Below are 21667 nucleotides of genomic sequence, written 5' to 3'. Positions count from 1 at the left end.
CGACCAGGTACTCATTTTGCACCTGAGCACGGTGAGAGAATGTGAGTTAAGACCCTTCTCCGAGGACTCAACTATGCGCCGAACGAGGCTTGAACCCAGGACCTTCCGATCCCAAAAGCGAGTGTCATGCTACAAGACCACATAGCCGCACTGCAACGAGTTGTAGGAAACTTAAAATCCTAAATTTAAATCAGAACTGAATCTAAAGCATCAGGTTCATGGACAATCCGGAAAAATAAAACTATTTTGAGACGATTGGTTTCAACTATAATCATTGTAACTCAAATTCTTCCCCAAGGAAACAACACTTTGCCCTTTGAGAAAGGATCCGCTGAACACAAGGAGGTGTGGAAATCCAACATGGCGAAGGTAATTCGTTTGGTTTAGAAAATCATATCATTACAATAACACCATTAGATGTGTAAGGGAGGGGGGGGGGGAGGGGTGGTGCAATATACGATTCGTTCATCTCTTTATATTAATGAAACGAGTTATTTTTATCTTGTCCAATAACACAACGAGCTAATCACTCACTCACCCAATCCTCTCCGGGCCTGCTGGCACTTGAGGCGATGCAAGGGAACTCCACCTGGTCCTGTCAGCTGCTATTCCTGGGGCCATCTGGAAAGACAGACCTCTCTGTTGTAGGTCCCTCTCTACGGTTCGTCTCCAAGTCTCCTTGGGGCGGCCTCACTTCCTCTTTCCTTGGGGTGTCCATCGCAGAGCCTTACCAAAGTCTTATCAGTGTTTCATCAGGTCTGCGACAGACATGCCCCAACCATTGCCATCTTCTCCTTTTAATGAGACTCTCCAGAGACTCCACCTCAGCTCGCACTCTCAGGTGCTCATTTGAGATTGTGTTTGGCCAGAATATCTTGAAGATTCGTCGCAAACATTTGTTTTGAAATACTTCAAGTTTCTGGATGATACTCTCTGTGATCTTCCATTTTGATCCATAGAGCAAAACGGTCAAGACATTACTTTTAAAAACCTTTATTTTAGTGCTGTAATGTAAACCCCTTGCTCTCCAAATTTGTTTGAGGGGAGCAAATGTCTGGTTTGCCTTACTGATTCTGGTTTTGATCCATGCATTGCAGTCACCATCTGTTGTCAGTTTACTGCCCAAGAACGTGAATCCTTGAATATCGTCTAAAGAATTTCCATCAATAAGCACTGGCTCTTTGTGAGTCTTCTTGCTGTTTACTTTGAGTCCAATTGAGCTTGCTGCTGTGTGTAAACTTCTGGCAAATATTCTGAAATCTATAAGAGGATATTCCAATTAGCTGCACGATAAAAATGTAACGAGTTTAATCAATACAAGGATATGAAAGATTACGTATATTCTATCCCTCCAAGTAATATTATTAGATATTTTGTAACCCAATGGTATGGTATTAGTACTTCTATTCACCATACTTTGTATCTTTCTCCTTCTGCTTCAATGCCAATTTGACACAAAACTAAAAACGTTGGATTTGTATTCATGCGTACCAAACTATTATCTATAATTACCAAACAGCCGTCTTTTACACCTAATATCAAACCAATAAAATGTGTGAAAATATTCTGCAATCGTTGAATAAATTTTTATTCACGCATTCAAATCATTATTCAACGATCATTTTTAATAAGAAATGATAGGGTTTTCCAATGAGATGTGTGGAATAATAAGGAATGTCATAGAGTAAGAACAATCCATTCTATGTTTTAACGAAGTGATTATTCGACTGATCGCTGCAATAATGCTGGACACTATCGGGCCGCACTGTTTAGAACACACACACAGAGAGAGAGAGAGAGAGAGAGAGAGAGAGAGAGAAAGAGAGAGAGAGAGAGAGAGAAAGAGAGAGAAAGAAAGAGATAGATAGATAGATAGAGAGAGAGAGAGAGAGAGAGAGAGAGAGAGAGAGTGTGTGTGTGTGTGTGAAGAAGGGGCATGGCTATGAGAAGAGAAAAAAAATTTGTCTCGAGGAAGCCAATAAGCTGCTCTTTTTCATTAAAAGCCAAAATCAAAACAAACACACAAAAAAAGACAAACAAAATTATATACATTTTTTAAATTACTGTTTTTCTCATAGGCGGTGATGAAGTTGAAGGATGAGTTAACTGAAACGAAATAAAGAAGAAGTACAAAATATAGGAAACATTCTTTTCTCATCCTTTATTGTTTGTTGTTATGGCCTGAGAGAGAGAGAGAGAGAGAGAGAGAGAGATAGAGAGAGAGAGAGAGAGAGAGAGAGAGAGAGAGAGAGAGTTGTGTTTGTGTGGTTTCGTTTCAATTTTACTATCTACATTCTGCTCGTTAATTTTGCCAACTAATTTATTTACAAATCTCTTTTACGTCTATAACAGTAATTTGAAAAACCATTAATACTGTCTGACACAAAATCCCTGGTGATTCCATAAAATTGTTTTATTTTATTTGTCAATTTAATCAGCTGTCCTTAAAATATGTCGTAATATTATTATTTACTATTGCATTACAATGTCCTTATACATTACATGTTTATGTTTCAATTATAATTATGTTTTATAAATAGCTCCTTATATCAAAAACATGAGCACTATTATTTCATGGTTTACATTGTTATAACTTATATATATACATACAAATATATATATATGTGTGTGTGTGTGTGTGTGTGTAACTTCATTCATTCATTCATTCATTCATTGCTTTTCTCAGCCTGGGTCAGGGTATAGGCCAAAGAGAAAACAATTTCCATCCTTCTCTATCCCAAGCTAACTTTTTTTTTATCTCGTTCCATGTGTGTAACTTATAATTGCTATATTTATTCCTAATTTCTTTCTAACCACCAGATTAATGGATCCATAATGGTAGTGTTGTTTGTTTTGGATACAACTTCCTGCTGCTTTGCTTTTCCTTTTCCCTGATAGTTCTTTTATTCTTTGGTGAGCTTGTTGGGGGTTGGGTTTGTATTCTCTTTCGATTTCGCAGCATTTCCAGTCTAGATAGTTCTCGTGTGCCTCGATGCATTTGGATTTAATGTGGTTGTTCAATGTTTGGTATTCTGCAGACCCTCTGTTGCATTTTCGTCTTTCTTCAAATAGGTTTAGAATTTCATTTGTCATCCATTCCTTTTTGCTGTTTATTTGAGCTATTGGTAAATGCTTTTCTGCAGTTGCTTTGACACACTTTTGGAATATATCAAATTGTTTTTCACATTTTTCATTATCAGGTTCATTTCGCCTAGTAACTGGCTGACGGTTCGGTGTGACCTGACGAACATCACGCTCCCAACCGAGCGAGGCAGCAGTCTTCCGTGAAAACATGCTCCCCTTTACGCTGTCACCGTTTAACTTTTTGGACTTATTCATGCAGTTAACTCGGCAAAGTTACAAGAATGGTTTGCCATTGCCTATTCTTGTCGCCCTCTGCAGTTGGCCAGCTTGACCTGTTACCGTTCGACACCACGAGGAGGTTGCAGTAGGGCTTGATGATGATCTATCTTTGCAGACTTGGCATCATCCATTTGTCGAGCAGGAAGTTGTATCCAAAACAAACAAGGGGAACTGCTATTTGAAGAACAACATATAGAAAGCCGATGGGTAGAATACATAGGCGAACTGTACAATGATCCAAATAGAAATGAACCACCACTGAAATTCAAAGAACCATTAAGCGGACCAAACATCACCAAAAGTGAAATTGCCATGGAACGAATGAGGGATGGTAAAGCAACAGGCCCTGATGAAATATCTGTAGAGGTATTAAAAAGCCTAGGAGATCTAGCAATTGATGAACTTCACATATTATTCAACAATATATACAATACTGGGAAAATTCCAGAAGATCTCTGTAACTCTATTTTCATAGCAATACCAAAGAAAGCAGGTGCAGTCAGATGCGAAAATTTTAGAACTATAAGTTTAATAAGCCACATCAACAAAATACTGTTGCGTATAATTATCAACAGGCTAAGGAATAAGATTAACCCCGAAATCGCAGAAGAACAATATGGATTCCAACCTGACAGAGGGACAAGGAACGCAATATACCTCCTCCGTGTTTTAAGTGAAAGAGCTATACAGGTTCAGACCCCACTATACCTCTGTTTTGTCGACTACAAAAAAGCTTTTGATAGAGTACGCCACGAAGAAATACTAAAACAACTGCACTCCATTGGCGCTGATGAGAAAGACCTCAGACTCATGCAAACATTATACTACACCCAGCAGGCATCTATCAAAATCGGAAACTCTACAGGAAATTCCATTCCTATTAAGAAAGGAGTCCGTCAAGGGTGTGTTGCCTCACCAGATCTGTTTAATCTATACCAAGAAACAATCATGAGGGGCATAAATAATATGGAGGGAATAAAAGTGGGAGGTCACAACATAAATAATATAAGATACGCAGACGATACGGTACTCATTGCAACATCAGAAATCCAACTTCAAAAGATTGTTGACAAAGTGGTAGTAGATAGTGAAGCCAAGGGAATGGAAGTGAATATCACCAAAACGGAATGCATGGTAATACAGAAAAACCCCGAAAACAACAACACCTGCAATATAACGATTCACGGCGAGCAACTTACCAACGTAGAAAGTTTTAAATACCTAGGTTCAATAGTGACAACAGATGGAAGATGTAACCGAGACATACGAGCAAGAATAACTCAAGCCAAACAGGCCTTCATGGACCTGGGAAACATTTTGAAAAACAAACAGATGTCGTTCGGGATTAGATTCCGAGTCTTGAAGTGCTACGTGTGGCCAATCTTGTTATACGGATGCGAAAGCTGGACTACAAATGCAGAAACACAAAAGAACATTGAAGCTTTTGAAATGTGGTGCTTGAGAAGGATGCAGAGAATATCGTATACTGCACACAAAACGAACGAAGAAGTGCTAAAACAAACATACCAACAAAGGAAACTAATGCCCTTAATAGTGGATCGACAACTATCCTTTTTCGGACACATAGTAAGGAAAGATAAGAATGAATACCTGGCAAGTTGTGGAAAAATACCTGGTAAACGCGCCCGGGGGAGACAAAGAAAAACACTCATAGACCAACTGAAGGGCTTCACCAGCCTAACAATCCAAGAGCTGTTTGAAAAGGCAAGAGACAGGGAGGAATGGAGAGAGATAATTCATGCAGTATCCGAAGCCTGGACCAGGCATGGAACCTAGAAGAAGAAGAATGGTAGTGTCAGTTTTTCAAATCTTCGTTGGCTTTAGTGGGTTGATGACAGTCCTGGTCCGTTATATCGGGCCCCTGACCATTGCTCCAACCATCACACTTATTGGATTGTCGTTGCTGGAGACAGCCGCCGACTCGGGATCGACGCAGTGGTGGATTTGTTTCTTGTACGTAGATTGGGAAGGGACGGGGGGGGGGGGGGGGGAGGAGGAGTGGTGAAGTGGTCGAGTGGTTAAGGCATTGCACTGTGACCTGGAAGGTCCCGGGTTCGAGCCCTGCTTCAGGCACTATCGTTTTTTTTTTCCTTGAGCAAGATTATTAACCTCCAATTTGCTCACTGTGACAACATGGGTGATTCCTGTTGACATCAGACAATTTGTTTGATGAATTATCTTTATTCCTTCGTGGAATGCCTAGGCGACGATATCTTATGATGTCGTGGCGGAAGGGAATAATTTTTTTTTAAATATTGGGAAGTATCGTCTGGCATAAAAATGCGCATAGTAATTTGCAATAACTCTCAATTTTATAATCAAAATATTTGATAGTAAAGGGCCTTCTCTAAATACAAGGGTGCACTGTAAATGTTAAATCTTTATTTCGTCTTGGTCTAGTGATATTACACTCGCTTTCCGATCAGAAGGCCATGGCTTCAAGCCTCGCTGGGCGCATAGTTGAGTCCTTGAAAAAGGCTCTTTCTCACCTTCTCTCGCCGTACTCTGATGTAAAATGAGTACCAGGCCATCAACAGCGTTATATCTGTCGAAACAATTGTAATATCGACCAACGGGCGTCGTCATGTCTCGTTCTACATGTTTCGCGTTGCTGTTGGTCAGGGACCCTTTGTAAAGCGCTTTGAGCACGTTTAGTAGATATTGCGCTATATATAAAAAGCTCAAATTTTTTTTCAAATACTTCGTCCGACATGGAGTGCAATAACAAGAACCTACTAATTATCAATTTGCCGCAAATCTATGAACCCACGTTACTAATTTATAAGCTCGAATGGATTTTGTTTAATATGCAGATATCGTAGTCTCTCCATCATTCTGTTTACCCGGTCAGTCAGTCTTATAATAATAATAATGTTTTATTCGTACAAAAAAAATTCCTTTGGATTATTATTATTATTATTATTATTATTATTATTATTATTATTATTATTATTATTATTATTATTATTATTATTATTATTATTATTATTATTATTATTATTGAATAATTGATTTGAGTGTGTGTATGGGTGTTTCTGTGTGTGTGTGTGTGGGGGGGGGGGGTGGGGTCAATAATTTGGTAAATTCATTTCCTGAATTGACAAGAGATATTTCGGTTTACAAGTGCCTGTTTTGTTTTTTTGTTTTTGTTGTTGTTGTTTTTTTTGTTTTTTTTGGAACGATGTGACATAAGTATAGCTTAACGTATGTTAGTTTTTTTGTAAATGAGCTTAAATATACTTTTATATAGAGCACTATTTACTAAACGCGTTCAAAGCGCTTGGCCAACAGCAACATTTAACTTGTTTAATGGGACATGACGCCTGTGAGGCTATATTACAATATTTTTTCAGACAGAGACAATGCTGTTAACGGCCAGTACTATTTTTACACCTGAGTACAGTGAAAGAATGTAAGTAAAGAGCCTTTTCCAAGGACTCAACTATGCGCCCAGCGAGGCTCGAACCCACGACCTTCCGATCCAAAAGCCATTGTGATAACCACATGGCGGCGTGGTTAAGTATATTGTTATTACGTTCCAAAGTCGTGGTGTCACTTCCTCTTAACAACTCTCACAGCAACCAAAATGGTTCTCATTTGGAAATGGGTAAAACCGACAGGCCTCCTTCTCTGAGTGCTATAGACAATCAGGTGAAAAGCATTGAACCATTTGAGCAAATAAAAATGTAATCAATTTGACTTTTTATAAGAAATCTGTGCTGTAGTAAAGACCACATCTTTATTCTTTCTATGACTCTGGCACCAGAAGGACCGTTGCTCGTAACCATCATTAACTTATAGCCTGGCACTAGAACATACTAGGACTTATAGTTTGACATCATGTTTTAGGTTTGTGCAGCGTCTAGTGAGTTGTCGTTAGTAGAGCTCAAGGAAACAAGTGATTCCATTGGTTGAACTATTGAATACAACTCATGATTTGTTTTCTTTTGTGGCCAAACACTTGCCTTTTGAAGTCATTTTTTTTGGTCAGTGTCAGGCGATAAGTTCACGATGGCTATGCGTTGCTAGGTAAGTGTGACATCGCACTTTATACCATCTAATGACTAATTGAATAGTGTAGCTTTTCGTTGTAAGACGAAGAAGGGCTTTGAGCCGGAAATGATCCGTGCTTTGTATTTTGTCCTTTTGGAAGCTGATGTATTCATTTTGATTCATTTCTTTTTTACAGTCCACAGCTTCTAGCATCTTTGCATCGCACCGTACTCAGGTGTATAATGAGTACCTGGCCGTTAACAGCGCTGTCTCTGTCGAAAATAAATGTAATATCGCCTAACAGGCGTCATATCTCGTCCAACATGTTAAGTGTTGCTGTTGGTCAGGGACCCTTTGTTAAGAGCTTTGTGCATGTTTAGTGGATATTGCTCTATATAAAAGCTCAATTAAGAAACAGTTCAATGGGAGCGATCTATATTCATGTTTTCGTCCTACCAGGTCATCAATCACATGATGTGTTACTCTCCAACGATTGGATTTTTCTTAACAAATGTAACCACGCTGCTTTGTTTATGAAAGTTGTAAAAATACCCATGTGTCAAGCTGAACACAATGACCAATCGTAATGTTAGATTGTTCAAATTCTGTGAACACTTTTCACTATGTAGGTCACTTTGAGCACATTTTGCAATGTGACCAATGACCTCGAGCACATGGAAATGTAATATAGATCATGCCCATTAATTTTGTTGTTAGACGAAGAAGGGCATTGAGCCCGAAACGATCCATGTTTTGTATACTGTCCTGTTTTTTGAATGTTATATTCATTTTTTATTCATTTCTTTTTACAGTCTACAGTTTCTAGCATCTTAGTATCGCTGTGGCTATCATGTAATGTAATTTTCCTTTCAGAACTTTGTTTTTGGTCATCTTATTCTCACAGTATCTCCGTAACGTCAACGTCAGGCTGTGTGGGAAAACCAAACTAAAACTTTTCATGCTTTTTCCCGTAAGTGTGTCGACCCGTTTGTTCTCTGTTACACATGGTTAGGGTATGTTCATACAAACACACACGACATATAAATACAAAGAATGAAACACACCAATCGTGAAATTGGTAAAGTCGTGGCCTGATACCGGAGCCATCGTTAACTTACAGCCTTATGACGTCAAAATGCGTCTTTGGCCACAAAAGAAAACAAATCGTTAGTTGTATTCAATAGTTCAACCAATGGGATCATTTGTTTCCTTGATCACTACTTAAGACAACTCATTAGGTGGTGCACAGGCCTTTAAAACGGCGTCAAAATATGGGTCTTAGTGGGTCTTAGCGTGGCCTTCGTAAAGTTATGGCCTGACACTGACCAAAAAATGACGTCAAAATGCCAGTCTTTTGCCACAAAAGAAAACACATCGTTAGTTGTATTCAAAAGTTCAACCAATGAAATAACTTGTTTCCATGAGCTCTACTAACGACAACTCAATGGGCGGTGCAATGATGACGTCAAAATGCCAGTCCTTTTCGATTTCAGTGTCAGGCTATAACATAACGATGGCTACGGTCTTAACGTAGCCATTTTTAACTTATAGCCTGGCACTAAAACCCATTAGGATTTATAGTTTGACGTCATTTTTAGGTTTTTGCAGTGTGTAATTTGTCGTTAGTAGAGCTCAAGAAAACAAGTGATCTCATTGGTTGAACTATTGAATACAACTCACGATTTTTCTTTTGTAGCCAAAGACTTATCTTTTGGCGTTATTTTTTGGTCAGTGTCAGTTTATAAGTTTACGATGGTTGCTGTCTTAGTGTGTTTTAGTGTCAGGCTCCGATCGCAATGCACCAACACACACACAAAACAAGAGAGACAAATTATTATTATTTTTTAAGTTTGCGGGGGGGAATATCTAGACATCCTCTATAGATAGTATGCACTTGGCTAAGAAGTTCACAACATTGCCATCCGGAAGTGTAACTGACCAACACACAAAACTGTGTGTAACCATGATCGTTTATAGTCTGGTTAATACAGTTTAATGATAATTACTCATAAATGCGGATGGCAAAAAACAATAACAAAGGCCGGAGTGACGTCAACTTCGAACTATCTATACCTGCTGAGAACGAAAGCAACAATTGTTTTTTTTTTTTAACATTGCTGTAATGAGCAATGTTTTATATTGATTTGAGAATAACAACGATCCCTTAACACTTTAGGTTATCAGACCCGCAAAAGAGTACATGTTGGTTCGAGAATGTTTCGATACAACAATGATAACATATCAGTACATTTTGGTTCGAGAGTACTTCCATAAAAACAATGATGACGTACCAATATGGGTTATCAGACCTGTAAAGTATGTAGATAAAGACAACTGAAGTCTCTAGATCTGGTTCCACAAATAGATGATATCGCCAATTCAATACAAATACTTTGACATCCGCTTTGTTAATTTTCACGAATTGCTTGTTTTTTTTAATGAATGGTTTTGGTTGAGAAGGGTTGTAATAACAATTATCCCACCCATCTGCCTAAACAATGACGCGTAATGATATCAAGTTTATACTAATAATTCGTGACGTCAGATTACCAAACGTTGAAAAGAAGTAACATTGAAATATTTTTTATGTCTTTTACTCAGAGATGACAAAATAGAAATGGATTGAGGGGTAGAATAAAAGATTTCTAACACTCTTGCTTTTTGGAATTCGAACTCTGTTTCCAACACGCACTCTCAAGCTTGTGCAGCGGTTGGGAACACGTCCGGAATTCCAAATAGCAAGATTGTAATAATCGTTTCTCTCGACTTTACCCATATTGAAAATCGAACAAATTTGTTCGATTTTCCATGCATATGAACTCAAGAGAGTTAAATCACATTTATTAAGTTATGAACACACGGTTAAATTTAAGATTTTTCCAAGAAAATCCCATAACAATTTTGAATAAAGTCTTGTGTTTATAACCCAATGAACGTGCTTTACTCCTCTATGTTTCACATTTAGGGTCATTTTAACTTAAAACACCAAGTTTGGTACAAGGGTCACCTGTACCTATTGCCGTTCTCTCCGATCCGACAGCCAACGTCATCATGCTGGCGAAAAGCGCAGCGCCAGGTTGTATGCGCTCAAAGTGGTCAGAAATTGTTCATGACTTAGTGTTGTCTCTATTACTTCTGGCAGATTGTTCCACTCCTTTGTGGTTCGTGGGAGAAAGCTGCGTTACTTTGATATGTTGATTGTATAATATGTCAAAGAATAAATAACAATGTGAAACTGAATGTAAGCTTTAATTTAATAAACGAAAATAGATAATGTGGACATTTCGGGTTTCCACGTTATCAACAAAACAGGATGAATGAAACACGACAGATGAATGAGATGATGTCTGTAGTTTTTCATTCATTCTGTTTTGTTTTTTTGGGGTTTTTTTTTTGATAAATGGGAAACAGCCACATTATCTGTTTTTGTTTATTAAATTGAAGCTTACATTCAATTTCACATTTTTATTTATTTCTTCAAGCTTCGAGCAGCAACCTTTACATTATGTCAAAGACTGGGTGGGACAGGGTGCTATGTCTGCGTGTTTGCAGTTGTGGGTTGGTTTTTCAAGGCGATTGGTCACACTTTATTTATGACTTATCCCGTCCCAGGTTTTGTTCTCCATCATCATCTCCTGGTTGTTGTGCCTGGCTCTTACACTGACCAATGTCCTACCTGACCGACCAGGGGAGTGGGGCTACATGGCCCGCACGGACACTAAAACGGACGCTCTCAGCAATGCTGAATGGTTTAGGTTTCCTTATCCAGGTACTGTCAAATGTGTAAATTTTAGATCTGAAAAAAAAAACGTGTATGGAACAAGACAGAAAAAAATGAGCTTTTATGAAATGCGATTTCCTCTAAGCGTTTTCAAAGCGCTTTGCAATGGGTCTCTGGACATATAAAAAACTGAACAAGTATTTATTAAAGGTGCCAGATAAAGCAAGAGAGAAAAATACAAGAAATAAACCATCTAAAAAAAATTAGTCGACCTCGATGGGGATCAAATCTCAGACCTTCTGATTACCGGTCAGACGTACTACCATTACACTGGGAATGCGTATTGTTGTGCGTCTGACCGATAATCAGATAATCTAAGGTTCGATCCCCAGTCGAGGACGACTGATTTATTGGTTTTCTTTTTTCTTATTGTATTTTTATTTCTTGCTTTGTCTGGCACCTTTCAATCCACTTGTTCAGTTCTTTATCTTACACCGGTGCCTGGTCCTTAATTTCTCTGGACAATAGCAATACTTAACAGACAGACAAGGCTTTGAACGGCCCGGTACTCATTTCACACCTGATTAAAGTGAGAGAATATGAATAAAGAGCATTTTCCAAGGACTCAATCATTCGCCTATAGGAGCAGGGCTTCAAACCAGGATATAGCGAGTGGCATACTGCCGTCTGAATGAAAAAGACCGTTTGCGGCCTCTTATTACAAGTTAACATACGGTTTTTTTCCTTGAGACGGCAGCATACCACAAGACCACAAAGCAGAGTGAAAACTACACGAGCTGCTGTTTTTTTTTAATCTTCTCAAAAAATCAGCCTGCCTTTTTTGGGATTGACCATCAGACGTCCTGCAGTTATCAAGAGGTCTGAAGATCTATCCCCAGTCTAGGAGGCTAATTTTTGGGATGGTTTTATTTCTTGTATTTTTCCCCTCTGCTTTTTCGGGCCAAATAAAGGCGACATGTGACATAATATAACCCCTGTTTATTTTTCCCCAGGTCAATGGGGAGCCCCCAGGGTATCCTTGAGTGGAGTCCTGGGAACGATGGCAGGATGCGTGGCCTCCATGATAGAGTCTGTCGGAGATTACTATGCCTGTGCTAGACTGTGTGACGTCACTGCACCACCTGCTAGTGCCATCTGTAGAGGTTGTTGTTATTGTTGTTGTTGGTGGTGGTGGTGGTGGTGGTGGTGTTAGTAGTGGTGGTTGTTGTGGTAGTGGTTGTGGTGAGGGTTGGGGTGGTGGTTGGGATGGCCGACGCCATTTAACCCTCTCCTTACCACTACAGGAAAATCGTCACATTCGTTACGATGCCACCTCAACTTTCTCATCTGATTATTCTTGTTTTTCACAGAGTTTGAAGAAAATGTGTTTATTATAGGCATAAAAACTTGACACTGTAGTGTAGAGCTCATTTTGCTGAACAATTTTATACATAGAATGTAGTTGTTTATCTTCTGTTTGAGTAAGAAAAATATATTTTTGTGTTGGGTAGATGTGACGTTTTGGGGAAAATTCTGAAAATGGCCGGTAAGGAGAGAGTTAATTTCCATTCCGTCACACATCGTGGCGGGCCGTTCAAGGCGCCAGCGTATCGGCTGGACATCCGGGATGGTCCAGTGACAGTCAACTGGAATTACTCCATTGCCCCTGATATGTCTCAAGCACCCCCACCAACGTCAAGGCGGTAATCCATTAAGATCAAAAGGAGAGGGAATGGGGATTCCCCTTCAAGCGCGGAGTGGGCGGCGCCCCTGTTTCGAGTCGAAAAAAGTCCCGGAAACCCATGTACGTAGCTTCTGACATCGAACAGATCTGCATATACGAGATGAAAGTCGGTTTGAACGAATTCAACCTCTCGATGGGGCGGGGTTATCGACTCATCGAAACTGGGGGGGGAAGTTGCCAGGTTTTTCCACCAGCAAAAGGAGACACCGGGTGGCAGCGAACCGACTTCGGTCGAGGGCCTGCCTCAGGGCACACTCACTTCATCAGTGGTGACTTGCTACCTGTCCAACATGTACCCGTTGTGTTCAACAGCTGAAAAACCGTAGAGCATCTAGTTGAACGTTGCGTTGTGATGAAGCTTCCGGGAGGATATGCGACCGTACACGATTGCGGCGATGAGTTTGCGTCCAGGTTAGGTCGTCATAACATAGTAGTGTGAGAACCATTTGAAGCTGCTGTCTCAGCTCGCTTTGCGAAGCTGCCTCCGGCCGATACCTTGGTTGATTCACTCTTCAATTAGAATTGACCTTTAGAGGTGAATAAAGAGATTTTCAAAATGTATATAATCTGATCTATTTTATATTTTAAGATGTATATAGTTGCTATCATTATCTTGAAAAACAATTTACAAAACACATTTTATTTTCATATTCACCAGAAAATGTATCTCGAACATCGATCGATTACGTATGCTGACCCCCAAGTACCAGCTCTAATGATTTTCTGGTTTCACATTAACAAACAACAACAAAAAATTGGATTCAGAATCAAACGGATTCCAATTCTCTCTTTTATATTACATAATAAATAAAGAAAATGAAGTTGAATGTAAGCTTCAATTCAATATGCAAAAACAGATAAAACGGACGTTTCGAGTTTCCCCTTTCTCAACAAAACAAGATGAATGAAACACTACAGACAAATGAGAAAATGTGGTAGTGGCGTTGTTAAAATGATTCAACATTTACATTCTTTTATATTATATTACTGACTTTACCAAGGCCGATAACTACATTGTCTAATGCTATAAAATTGATAACACGATTGTCCCCCGTCCCGTTCCAGGCATTGGTGTGGAAGGAATCACTGGTCTATTGGCGGCAGTGTGGGGATCAGGAGGAGGCAACTCGTCATACAGCCAAAACATTGGCGCTATAGGGATAACCAAGGTAGTGATTTATACATTGGCGCTATAGGAATAACCAGAGTAGTGATTTATACATTGGCGCTATAGGAATAACCAGGGTAGTGATTTATACATTGGCGCTATAGGAATAAGCAGGGTAGTGATTTATACATTGGTGCTATAGGAATAATAGCAGAAAACATCTGCTAATCAACTACAAACCTACGGAACCACTTCAACAAGCAACAACAACATACACCAAACTCAATAACACACAGTCCTGACGATGGCTGAAAGGCCAGAAACATCGATGTAGACTGACTCAAACATCGTAGTAAATATCACACAAAAATATATATCTACAACATTGTTTCAAGCGTTAGCTCTCATCAGGAAGTCTTCCTGATGAGAGCTAACGCTTGATACAATATTGTAGAAGTTAAATAATCATAATTATACTTGAAATGTATTATAAATAGCTCCTGTTATCAAAAAGTTGAGCACTATTATTTCATGGTTTTTGTTTTTATAATTTATATAGAATTTATATATATATATATATATATATATAATATATATATATATATATATATATATATATATATATATATATATATATATATATAATCATTCCCTATCGCTCCATTTCAGGTGGGTAGCCGTGTCGTCATTCAGTGTGTCGGTGTTATCATGATTGTCCTTGGGTGTCTGGGAAAAATTGGAGGCTTTTTTGTCATGGTGCCGACCCCGATTATCGGCGGTCTTTATTTTGTCACCTTTGGTGAGTATCAATTACGACAATTGGTTTTGTTTGGTTTGGGAAGGGGGGGGGGGGAGGTTGTGAGAAAGTGGGGGGGGGGGGGGGGTACATTTTGTATTGATGCTATGCGTTTAGGTAAAATATTCACAACATCCGCCAGGAAAATTAACATTACCAAAAAAAAAAACCCTAAAGCTTTTATATAGCGCACTGTCCACTAGATATGTTCAGAGCGCTTTACAAAGGGTCCCTGACCAACAGCAACACGTAACATGTCGAACGAGACATGTTAGGCGATAATACAATTTTTCCGATATTGCCAACTCTGTTGACGGCCAGGTACTCATTTTACACCTGAGTACGGTGAGGGAAATTGAGTAAAGAGTCTTTTCCAAGGACTCAACTATGCGTCGAGCTAGGTTCGAACCTAGGACCTTCCGATCCGAAAGCGAGTGTCATACCGCAAGACCACATAGCCGCACCAACACACAAGGCGGCGTGTAACCTTTAACGCTGACAATTTGATTAATATAATTTAGTGAGAATTAACCACTAACAGGCTGTTTAAAAATATTTTTTTAAAGTACTGAGTGACACCAACTTTGTTCTTTATTTTCTGTGACCCCATGTATGAATCTCATTTATTCACTGACTCAGTCGCTCATTCCCATGACATCGGGTGGTGGTCAGAGAGAAATCAGGGATCTAGGTAATTGCCCTTCTCTATTAACTCATACGATGCCACACATCTAGGTCTTGGCCTTCTCTATTAACTCATACGATGCCACACATCTAGGTCTTAGCCTTCTCTATTAATTCATACGATGCCACACATCTAGGTATGGCCTTCTGTATCAATTTATACGATGCCACACATTTCGGCCTTGGCCTTCTCTAATAATTCATACAATGCCACACATCTAGGTCTTGGCCTTCTGTATCAATTCATACGATGCCACACATTTCGGGCTTGGCCTTCTCTATCAACTCATACAGCGTCAATCCTTGATGTTATCCTGGCACATTTGCCATTGTCTTTCTCTCCTTCTCCGTTGATATTCCAATCGTGCAGAGATTGGGATCACAAACGGAATGTTAAAAAAGCAAATTGTAAGAATCGAATATTATTTATGGGTCATTGTTTCTTAATTAATTTTAAGAAGTTTGGATATCTAAAGAAATAAATTGGTCCATTTTATTGAAGCTCACATGTCATTCATTTACTGCTTCCAGTACAATTTTACGTTTGGTTTTCTTAGTTGTATTAAATTGTGGGTTATCAGTTTCATCCATGGGGTCACAGATTTGGTGTTTTCTATGTCGGGCTCCCATTCAAAATTTTATTAAGTGTAGATAGAAAGATAGAAAAGAGTGGTCCATTTTATCGAAACACAAATGATCTTGTCTTTTAATATCTTATGTAAGACTGGATATAGGACAAATCCTTTACATGCCTTTTACAATAGTTTATAAATACAAATTCTCATGTAGCTTGTTATGTGTCATTTACAGACAGTTTTTACACAATTTTAAATAGTTTTATACGTCTTTGTATAGGAAAAATTATATCAATATGCAAGGTGAAGTCAAAAATATATGTTATGGATTACGTGCTAAAGGTATTAAAAATGTTCATGTTTGATAAAGTCATAAATGCACGAAGCACATTGCATAATAAAGAAATAACAATAACAATACTAATCCTACGCAATCCTAATAGACCTCAATTATGATACTCAATACAACTTTATATTTGATTTTATCATGTGTACTTAAATGTGGGTTATCAATTTCATCTACTGGGTCACTGAATTTGTGTTTTGGATGTTATCCTCCTACTCAATTTTCTGCCAGTTTGGAGATATATACACAGTTAGAAATTGATACTATAATATAATTTTTAGTTGGAAATGCAAAAGTTGATTACGGTTTATGTTATATGTTAGGTAGTGTGAATCTAGTTTCATAAATTCGACCAGTCGCATCAGACTGGTTGTATATCGGGGTGGTTTAACTCTTTCCTTCCCGATCATTTTCAGTACTTTCCAAAAAATGACAGGCTTACCCAGCAGAAAAATTGAATAATTAAAAAACTCAAACAAGCTCTCTACAATCCAACTTTATGACCTAATTGACTAAACAAAGATAAATTTGATGAACAAAATAACTTTGAATAAGAAAAAATGCATATTGTGTCGTAAGAAATATGACGATTTTGCTGTAGGTGGTAAGGAGAGTGATAAATATTCAATAATGAATTGGTAGCTATACTCATGGATCTTGTGTAGATTTAAGGTGTTTATTTGAAGACAATGGGAATCGTTGATAAAAGTGAAAACAAATATTTTCTGTCACTTCAATTTTAAAATCATATTTGTTACCCAACGTCTCAAAGCGGTTTTATCGGGTACGGCTTTGTGGTCTTGTCGTATGACACTCGCTTTCGGAACGGAAGATCCTGGGTTCGAGCCTCGCTCGACGCATAGTCTGTTCATCAAACCATAACATCAGTCTATGACGATAAATTACATATCATTTGAATATTGTTCGTCCTCTTCCTCTATGGATAAGGAACGTAAACTACGGTTACTGGACAATGCACTATAGAAATGCTCACTTGCTTACATTTGCGGCGCTACTGCACTGCGACTGACGCCTGGTTATTCCAGTCTTCCCTTGGAATAGACCCTAGAGACAAATTTCCCCTATGGGATGAATAAAGGGAATTTTATTTTTTTTAATTATTTTATTTATTGTTGCTTTTTTGCTTTATTTGTTTTTCTTTAATCTAATCATTTCCAGGCATGGTGACAGCTGTGGGAGTTTCCAATCTCCAGCTAATAGACCTGAATTCTACCAGGAATCTTTTCATCTTTGGGTTCTCCATGTTCTTTGGTATGTGTGTTCCTCGATGGATTGCCAGTCATCCTTTGGACGTTGGTAAGATACGTATATCACCTCCTTTTTTTTACATTTTGTAATCTTTCCTTATTTGATACAGTTAAGTATTGACATTGTGATAATATTGATTACAATTTTTTTACTATTTCCTCCAGGTAACACAACAATCAACCAATTATTGACGGTTCTTGCCGGTACCAGCATGTTGACAGGCGGTACTCTGGCCTTCGTCTTAGACAATACTATCTCTGGTACGATCTTCAATTTTCTAATCAATGTCCAAAATAGTGAATAGCTTAATAAATAGGTCCCTATTGCTCATCTGGTAGAGCGCTCGCTTTAAACGCAAGGGGATATAAATTTTTTGTTGTTGTTATTATTGTTGTGAACAGTAATTGAGTGAATGAATAGCCGTCGTCAAGTTAACGATGGCAACGGTCAATGTTGGTTATACATCATAGTTGTGATGTTAAATATGGTAATGGCCATATTATTAATGCTGTTTTGGTCCCTCTGTATGGAACACCATTCCACAGAGCATCCGAGAATCCAAATCATTGTCTATTTTCAAGAAATCCTTGAACACATTTCTTTTCTGATGTCATGTACTTTAAATATTGTTTTGTGATTATGTAATTTAAAGCGCCAAGAGCCTCTTGTTGAAGATACCGTGCACTCTAGAAGATTCTATTATCATTATTATTATTATTACTATTATTATTATTATTATTATTATTATTATTATTATTATTATTATTATTATTATTATGTTATCATCATCATCATTATCATCATCATCATCATCATCATTATCATCATCATCATAATCATCCTCGTCGTCGTCGTCATCATCATCAACCTCAATATCAGAACTTTCTTCATCAATATGATCTTGTCTATAGTTTTTACATCCTCATCGTCTACTGTAGTCACTTTAACTTAACGTTTTATTATTGCCACACCCACAGTAATACGTCATTTATTTAATTCTTGTTTTTTACTGTAATGTAATAATGCTGATTTTGTTTACTAGAGGCGGTGACGGTTGTCAATTGGTAGAGCCCTCGCTTCACAAGCAAAGGAACCGGGATCGATCCCTGGTGCAGTCGAGATTTCTTTTCTGACCCGTCGGTGCCCCAGCAATGATTGGGTAGCTGGTTCTGTTTGATCTGGAGGAAAGTACTTTTCGATAAACCATCGTCCTATAAAAAAGGTAGCAATTGCTATTGCCCGTTTTACGCTATAGAAATCGTGATAAACTCCGGCTCCATGAGACGAATATTTCTAAATAACTACTTTAATTTCTGTAAGTTCTGTAGTGGTAAACTGTCTAATATAAACTTTGAACCTTGATTGTGCGGCTATGTGGTCTAGTGGTATGACACTCGCTTTCGGATCGAAGTTCCTGAGTTCGAGCCTCGCTCGGCGCATAGTTGAGTGGCTGTGTCTTTTTTACGAAACCCGCCGAAACCCGACGAATCCCGACAAAGTTATGGGAAGTAGGTAGCAGTGGGGAGCGAACCTGGAACTTTGGTAAGTGCACACCGATTGGGAGTTAACCTGGGACTGTGGGAGATGGATACCTGTGAGTATCCAAACCGAACTATAGGAGTTGGGTACCAGAGGAGAATGAACCTGACACTATAGGAGATGGGCGCCAGTGGGGAGTGAACCTGGGACTCAGGGAATTGCACACCAGTGGGGAGTTAACCTGGGAATATGTAAAAAGGATATCAGTGGGAAATAAACCTGGGACTAAAGGGAGATGGATATCATTGAAAGTTGAAGCCGGATATGACAGTTTGGTACCAGAGGAGAATGAGCCTGACACTATAGGAGGTGGGCGCCAGTAGGGAGTGAACCTGGGACTCATGTGTCAAGCTGAACTCAATGACCAATCGTAACGTTAGATAATTCAAAATCTGTGAACACTTTTTACTATGTAGGTCACTTTAAGCACATTTTGCAATGTGAACAATGACCTCGAGCACATGGAAAGTTAATATAGATCATGGGTAGCTAACCTGGGACTGCGGGAGACGGATATCTGTGGGAATCGAAGCCGAACTATAGGTGTTGAGTACCAGAGGAGAATGACCCTGGCACTATAGGAGGTGGGTGCCAGTGCGGAGTGAACCTGAGACTAAGGGAAGTGCACACCAGTGGGGAGTTAACCTGGGACTGTGGAAGATGGATACCATTGGGAGTTGAAGCCAGACTATGGGAGTTGTGTACCAGAAGAGAATGAACCTGACACATGAGGAGGTGGGCACCAATGGGGAATGAACCGGGGACTATTTGAGAGAATCTGGAATGACGGATTTTCCCAAAGGATTGGAAGGAAGGACATTTTATCAAGAAAGGGGACCTCAGTAATTGTAATAATTATCGAGGAATCACTCTTCTCTCTATCCCAGGAAAGATTTTCAATCGTATTATTCTAGAGAGAATTAAGAATGCTGCAGATGCTAAACTGCGGGACGAACAGGCAGGTTTTCGGGGAAAACCGTTCAACCACCGACCAGATTGCCTCTCTGCGAGTCATAGTGGAACAGTCTATGGAACTTTCCTCTTATTGTCAACTTTATGGATTACGAGAAGGCTTTCAAAGTATTGACAGAGCAAATTTGTGGAAAATTCTGGCACATTATGGATTCCCTGTAAAGATAGTAAACCTCATTAAGCAAATGGATGAAGGATCAAGTTGCAGGGTTGTACATGAAGATTAGCTTTCTGACAACTTTGAAATTAAGACTGGTGTCAAGCAGGAATGCTTGCTCTCACCATTCCTGTTCATCCTTGCCATTGATTGGCTAATGAAGGAAACCTCCAAATGGCAAAGAAATGGGTTACAATGGACTCCCTGGAAACAGTTGGATGATCTGGCTCTTCTGTCCCACACGTAGAACCAGATGCAAGCAAAACCACAATTATAAACAGCCAATCCCCATTGGTGCCTACCTCCTATAGTGTCAGGTTCATTCTCCTCTGGTACCCAACTCCCATAGTCCGGCTTCAACTCCCAATGGTATCCATCTCTCTTTAGTCCCAGGTTTATCTCCCACTGATATCCTTTTTAGATAGTCCCAGGTTCACTCCCCATGGCGCCACCTCCTATAGTGTCAGGTTCATTCTCCTCTGGTAACCAACTCCCATATCCGGCTTCAACTCCCAATGACATCCATCTCCCTTTAGTCCCATATTTATTTCCCACTGATATCCATTTTACATAGCCCAGGTTCACTCCCCACTGGCGCCCACCTCCTAATCTGTCAGGTTCATTCTAATCTGGTACCAAACTCTCATATCCGGCTTCAACTTTCAATGGTATCCATTTAGTCCCAGGTTTATTTCCCACTGATATCCTTTTTACATAGTCCCAGGTTCACTCCCCACTGGTGCCCACCTCCTATAGTGTCAGGTTCATTCTCCTCTGGTACCAAACTCTCATATCCGGCTTCAACTTTCAATGGTATCCATCTCCCTTTAGTCCCAGGTTTATTTCTCACTGCAATTGTAAAGCCTCTCATAAAAAAGCAAAATCTCGATGTAAATGACCTTAGTAACTACCGTCCCGTCTCAAATCTGCCATTTCTTTCTAAAATCCTTGAAAAAGTTGTACTCAGACGTCTTTCACAACCAGGGGCGTGGCTCTATTGGTTCAAATGGTGCCTGGCACCACATCCATGTTTTACAAATGGATAACAGCATTTTTTAAAATATATAAAACTGAGAAATGGTATATATCGCCTTTTTTCAACAGTGCGAAACAGACTCCCTTTCTGTCACAACGCCTTCTACCCACTCTTTTCTCCCGATTCACACAGTCCGTTGATGACTGTCGTCAGCGACTGTGTACTATGGCTGAGCGAGTGACTGGATTTCCCCACTCAAACGATTCCAAGGAGCGGATCTCTGCTGGCTCCATTTAAGGCTATTACTATAATGTACTATAATGTTGCCACATTGAATACCTGGCTCGAATTTTTACCATCTTCACATACGAGAAAAAACCCGCCTCAGGTGCCGAGAAATTTT

The 21667-nt window shown here is 39.2% G+C and overlaps 1 protein-coding gene across 1 annotated transcript in view; it reads left to right on the top strand.

Moving 5' to 3' along the window:
* LOC144963950 (solute carrier family 23 member 2-like) overlaps positions 1-21667 on the top strand; it is a 37998-nt gene that overhangs the window by 5717 nt on the left and 10614 nt on the right. The window contains exons 4-13 of the mRNA XM_078897893.1: positions 299-369; positions 2821-2838; positions 5123-5337; positions 8251-8347; positions 10990-11146; positions 12112-12261; positions 13908-14011; positions 14620-14749; positions 17531-17668; positions 17785-17880. Coding sequence (XP_078754019.1) covers positions 299-369; positions 2821-2838; positions 5123-5337; positions 8251-8347; positions 10990-11146; positions 12112-12261; positions 13908-14011; positions 14620-14749; positions 17531-17668; positions 17785-17880 — 1176 coding nt within the window. The remainder of the gene's footprint in view (positions 1-298; positions 370-2820; positions 2839-5122; positions 5338-8250; positions 8348-10989; positions 11147-12111; positions 12262-13907; positions 14012-14619; positions 14750-17530; positions 17669-17784; positions 17881-21667) is intronic.

Source organism: Berghia stephanieae, chromosome 2, assembly GCF_034508935.2.
Source record: "Berghia stephanieae isolate SIO BIC M18660-M18661 chromosome 2, UCSD_Bste_1.3, whole genome shotgun sequence".
Taxonomy (NCBI): Eukaryota; Metazoa; Mollusca; class Gastropoda; order Nudibranchia; family Aeolidiidae; genus Berghia; species Berghia stephanieae.
Note: the sequence above shows the minus strand (reverse complement) of the source record. Positions and strands in the feature narration are given on the sequence as shown.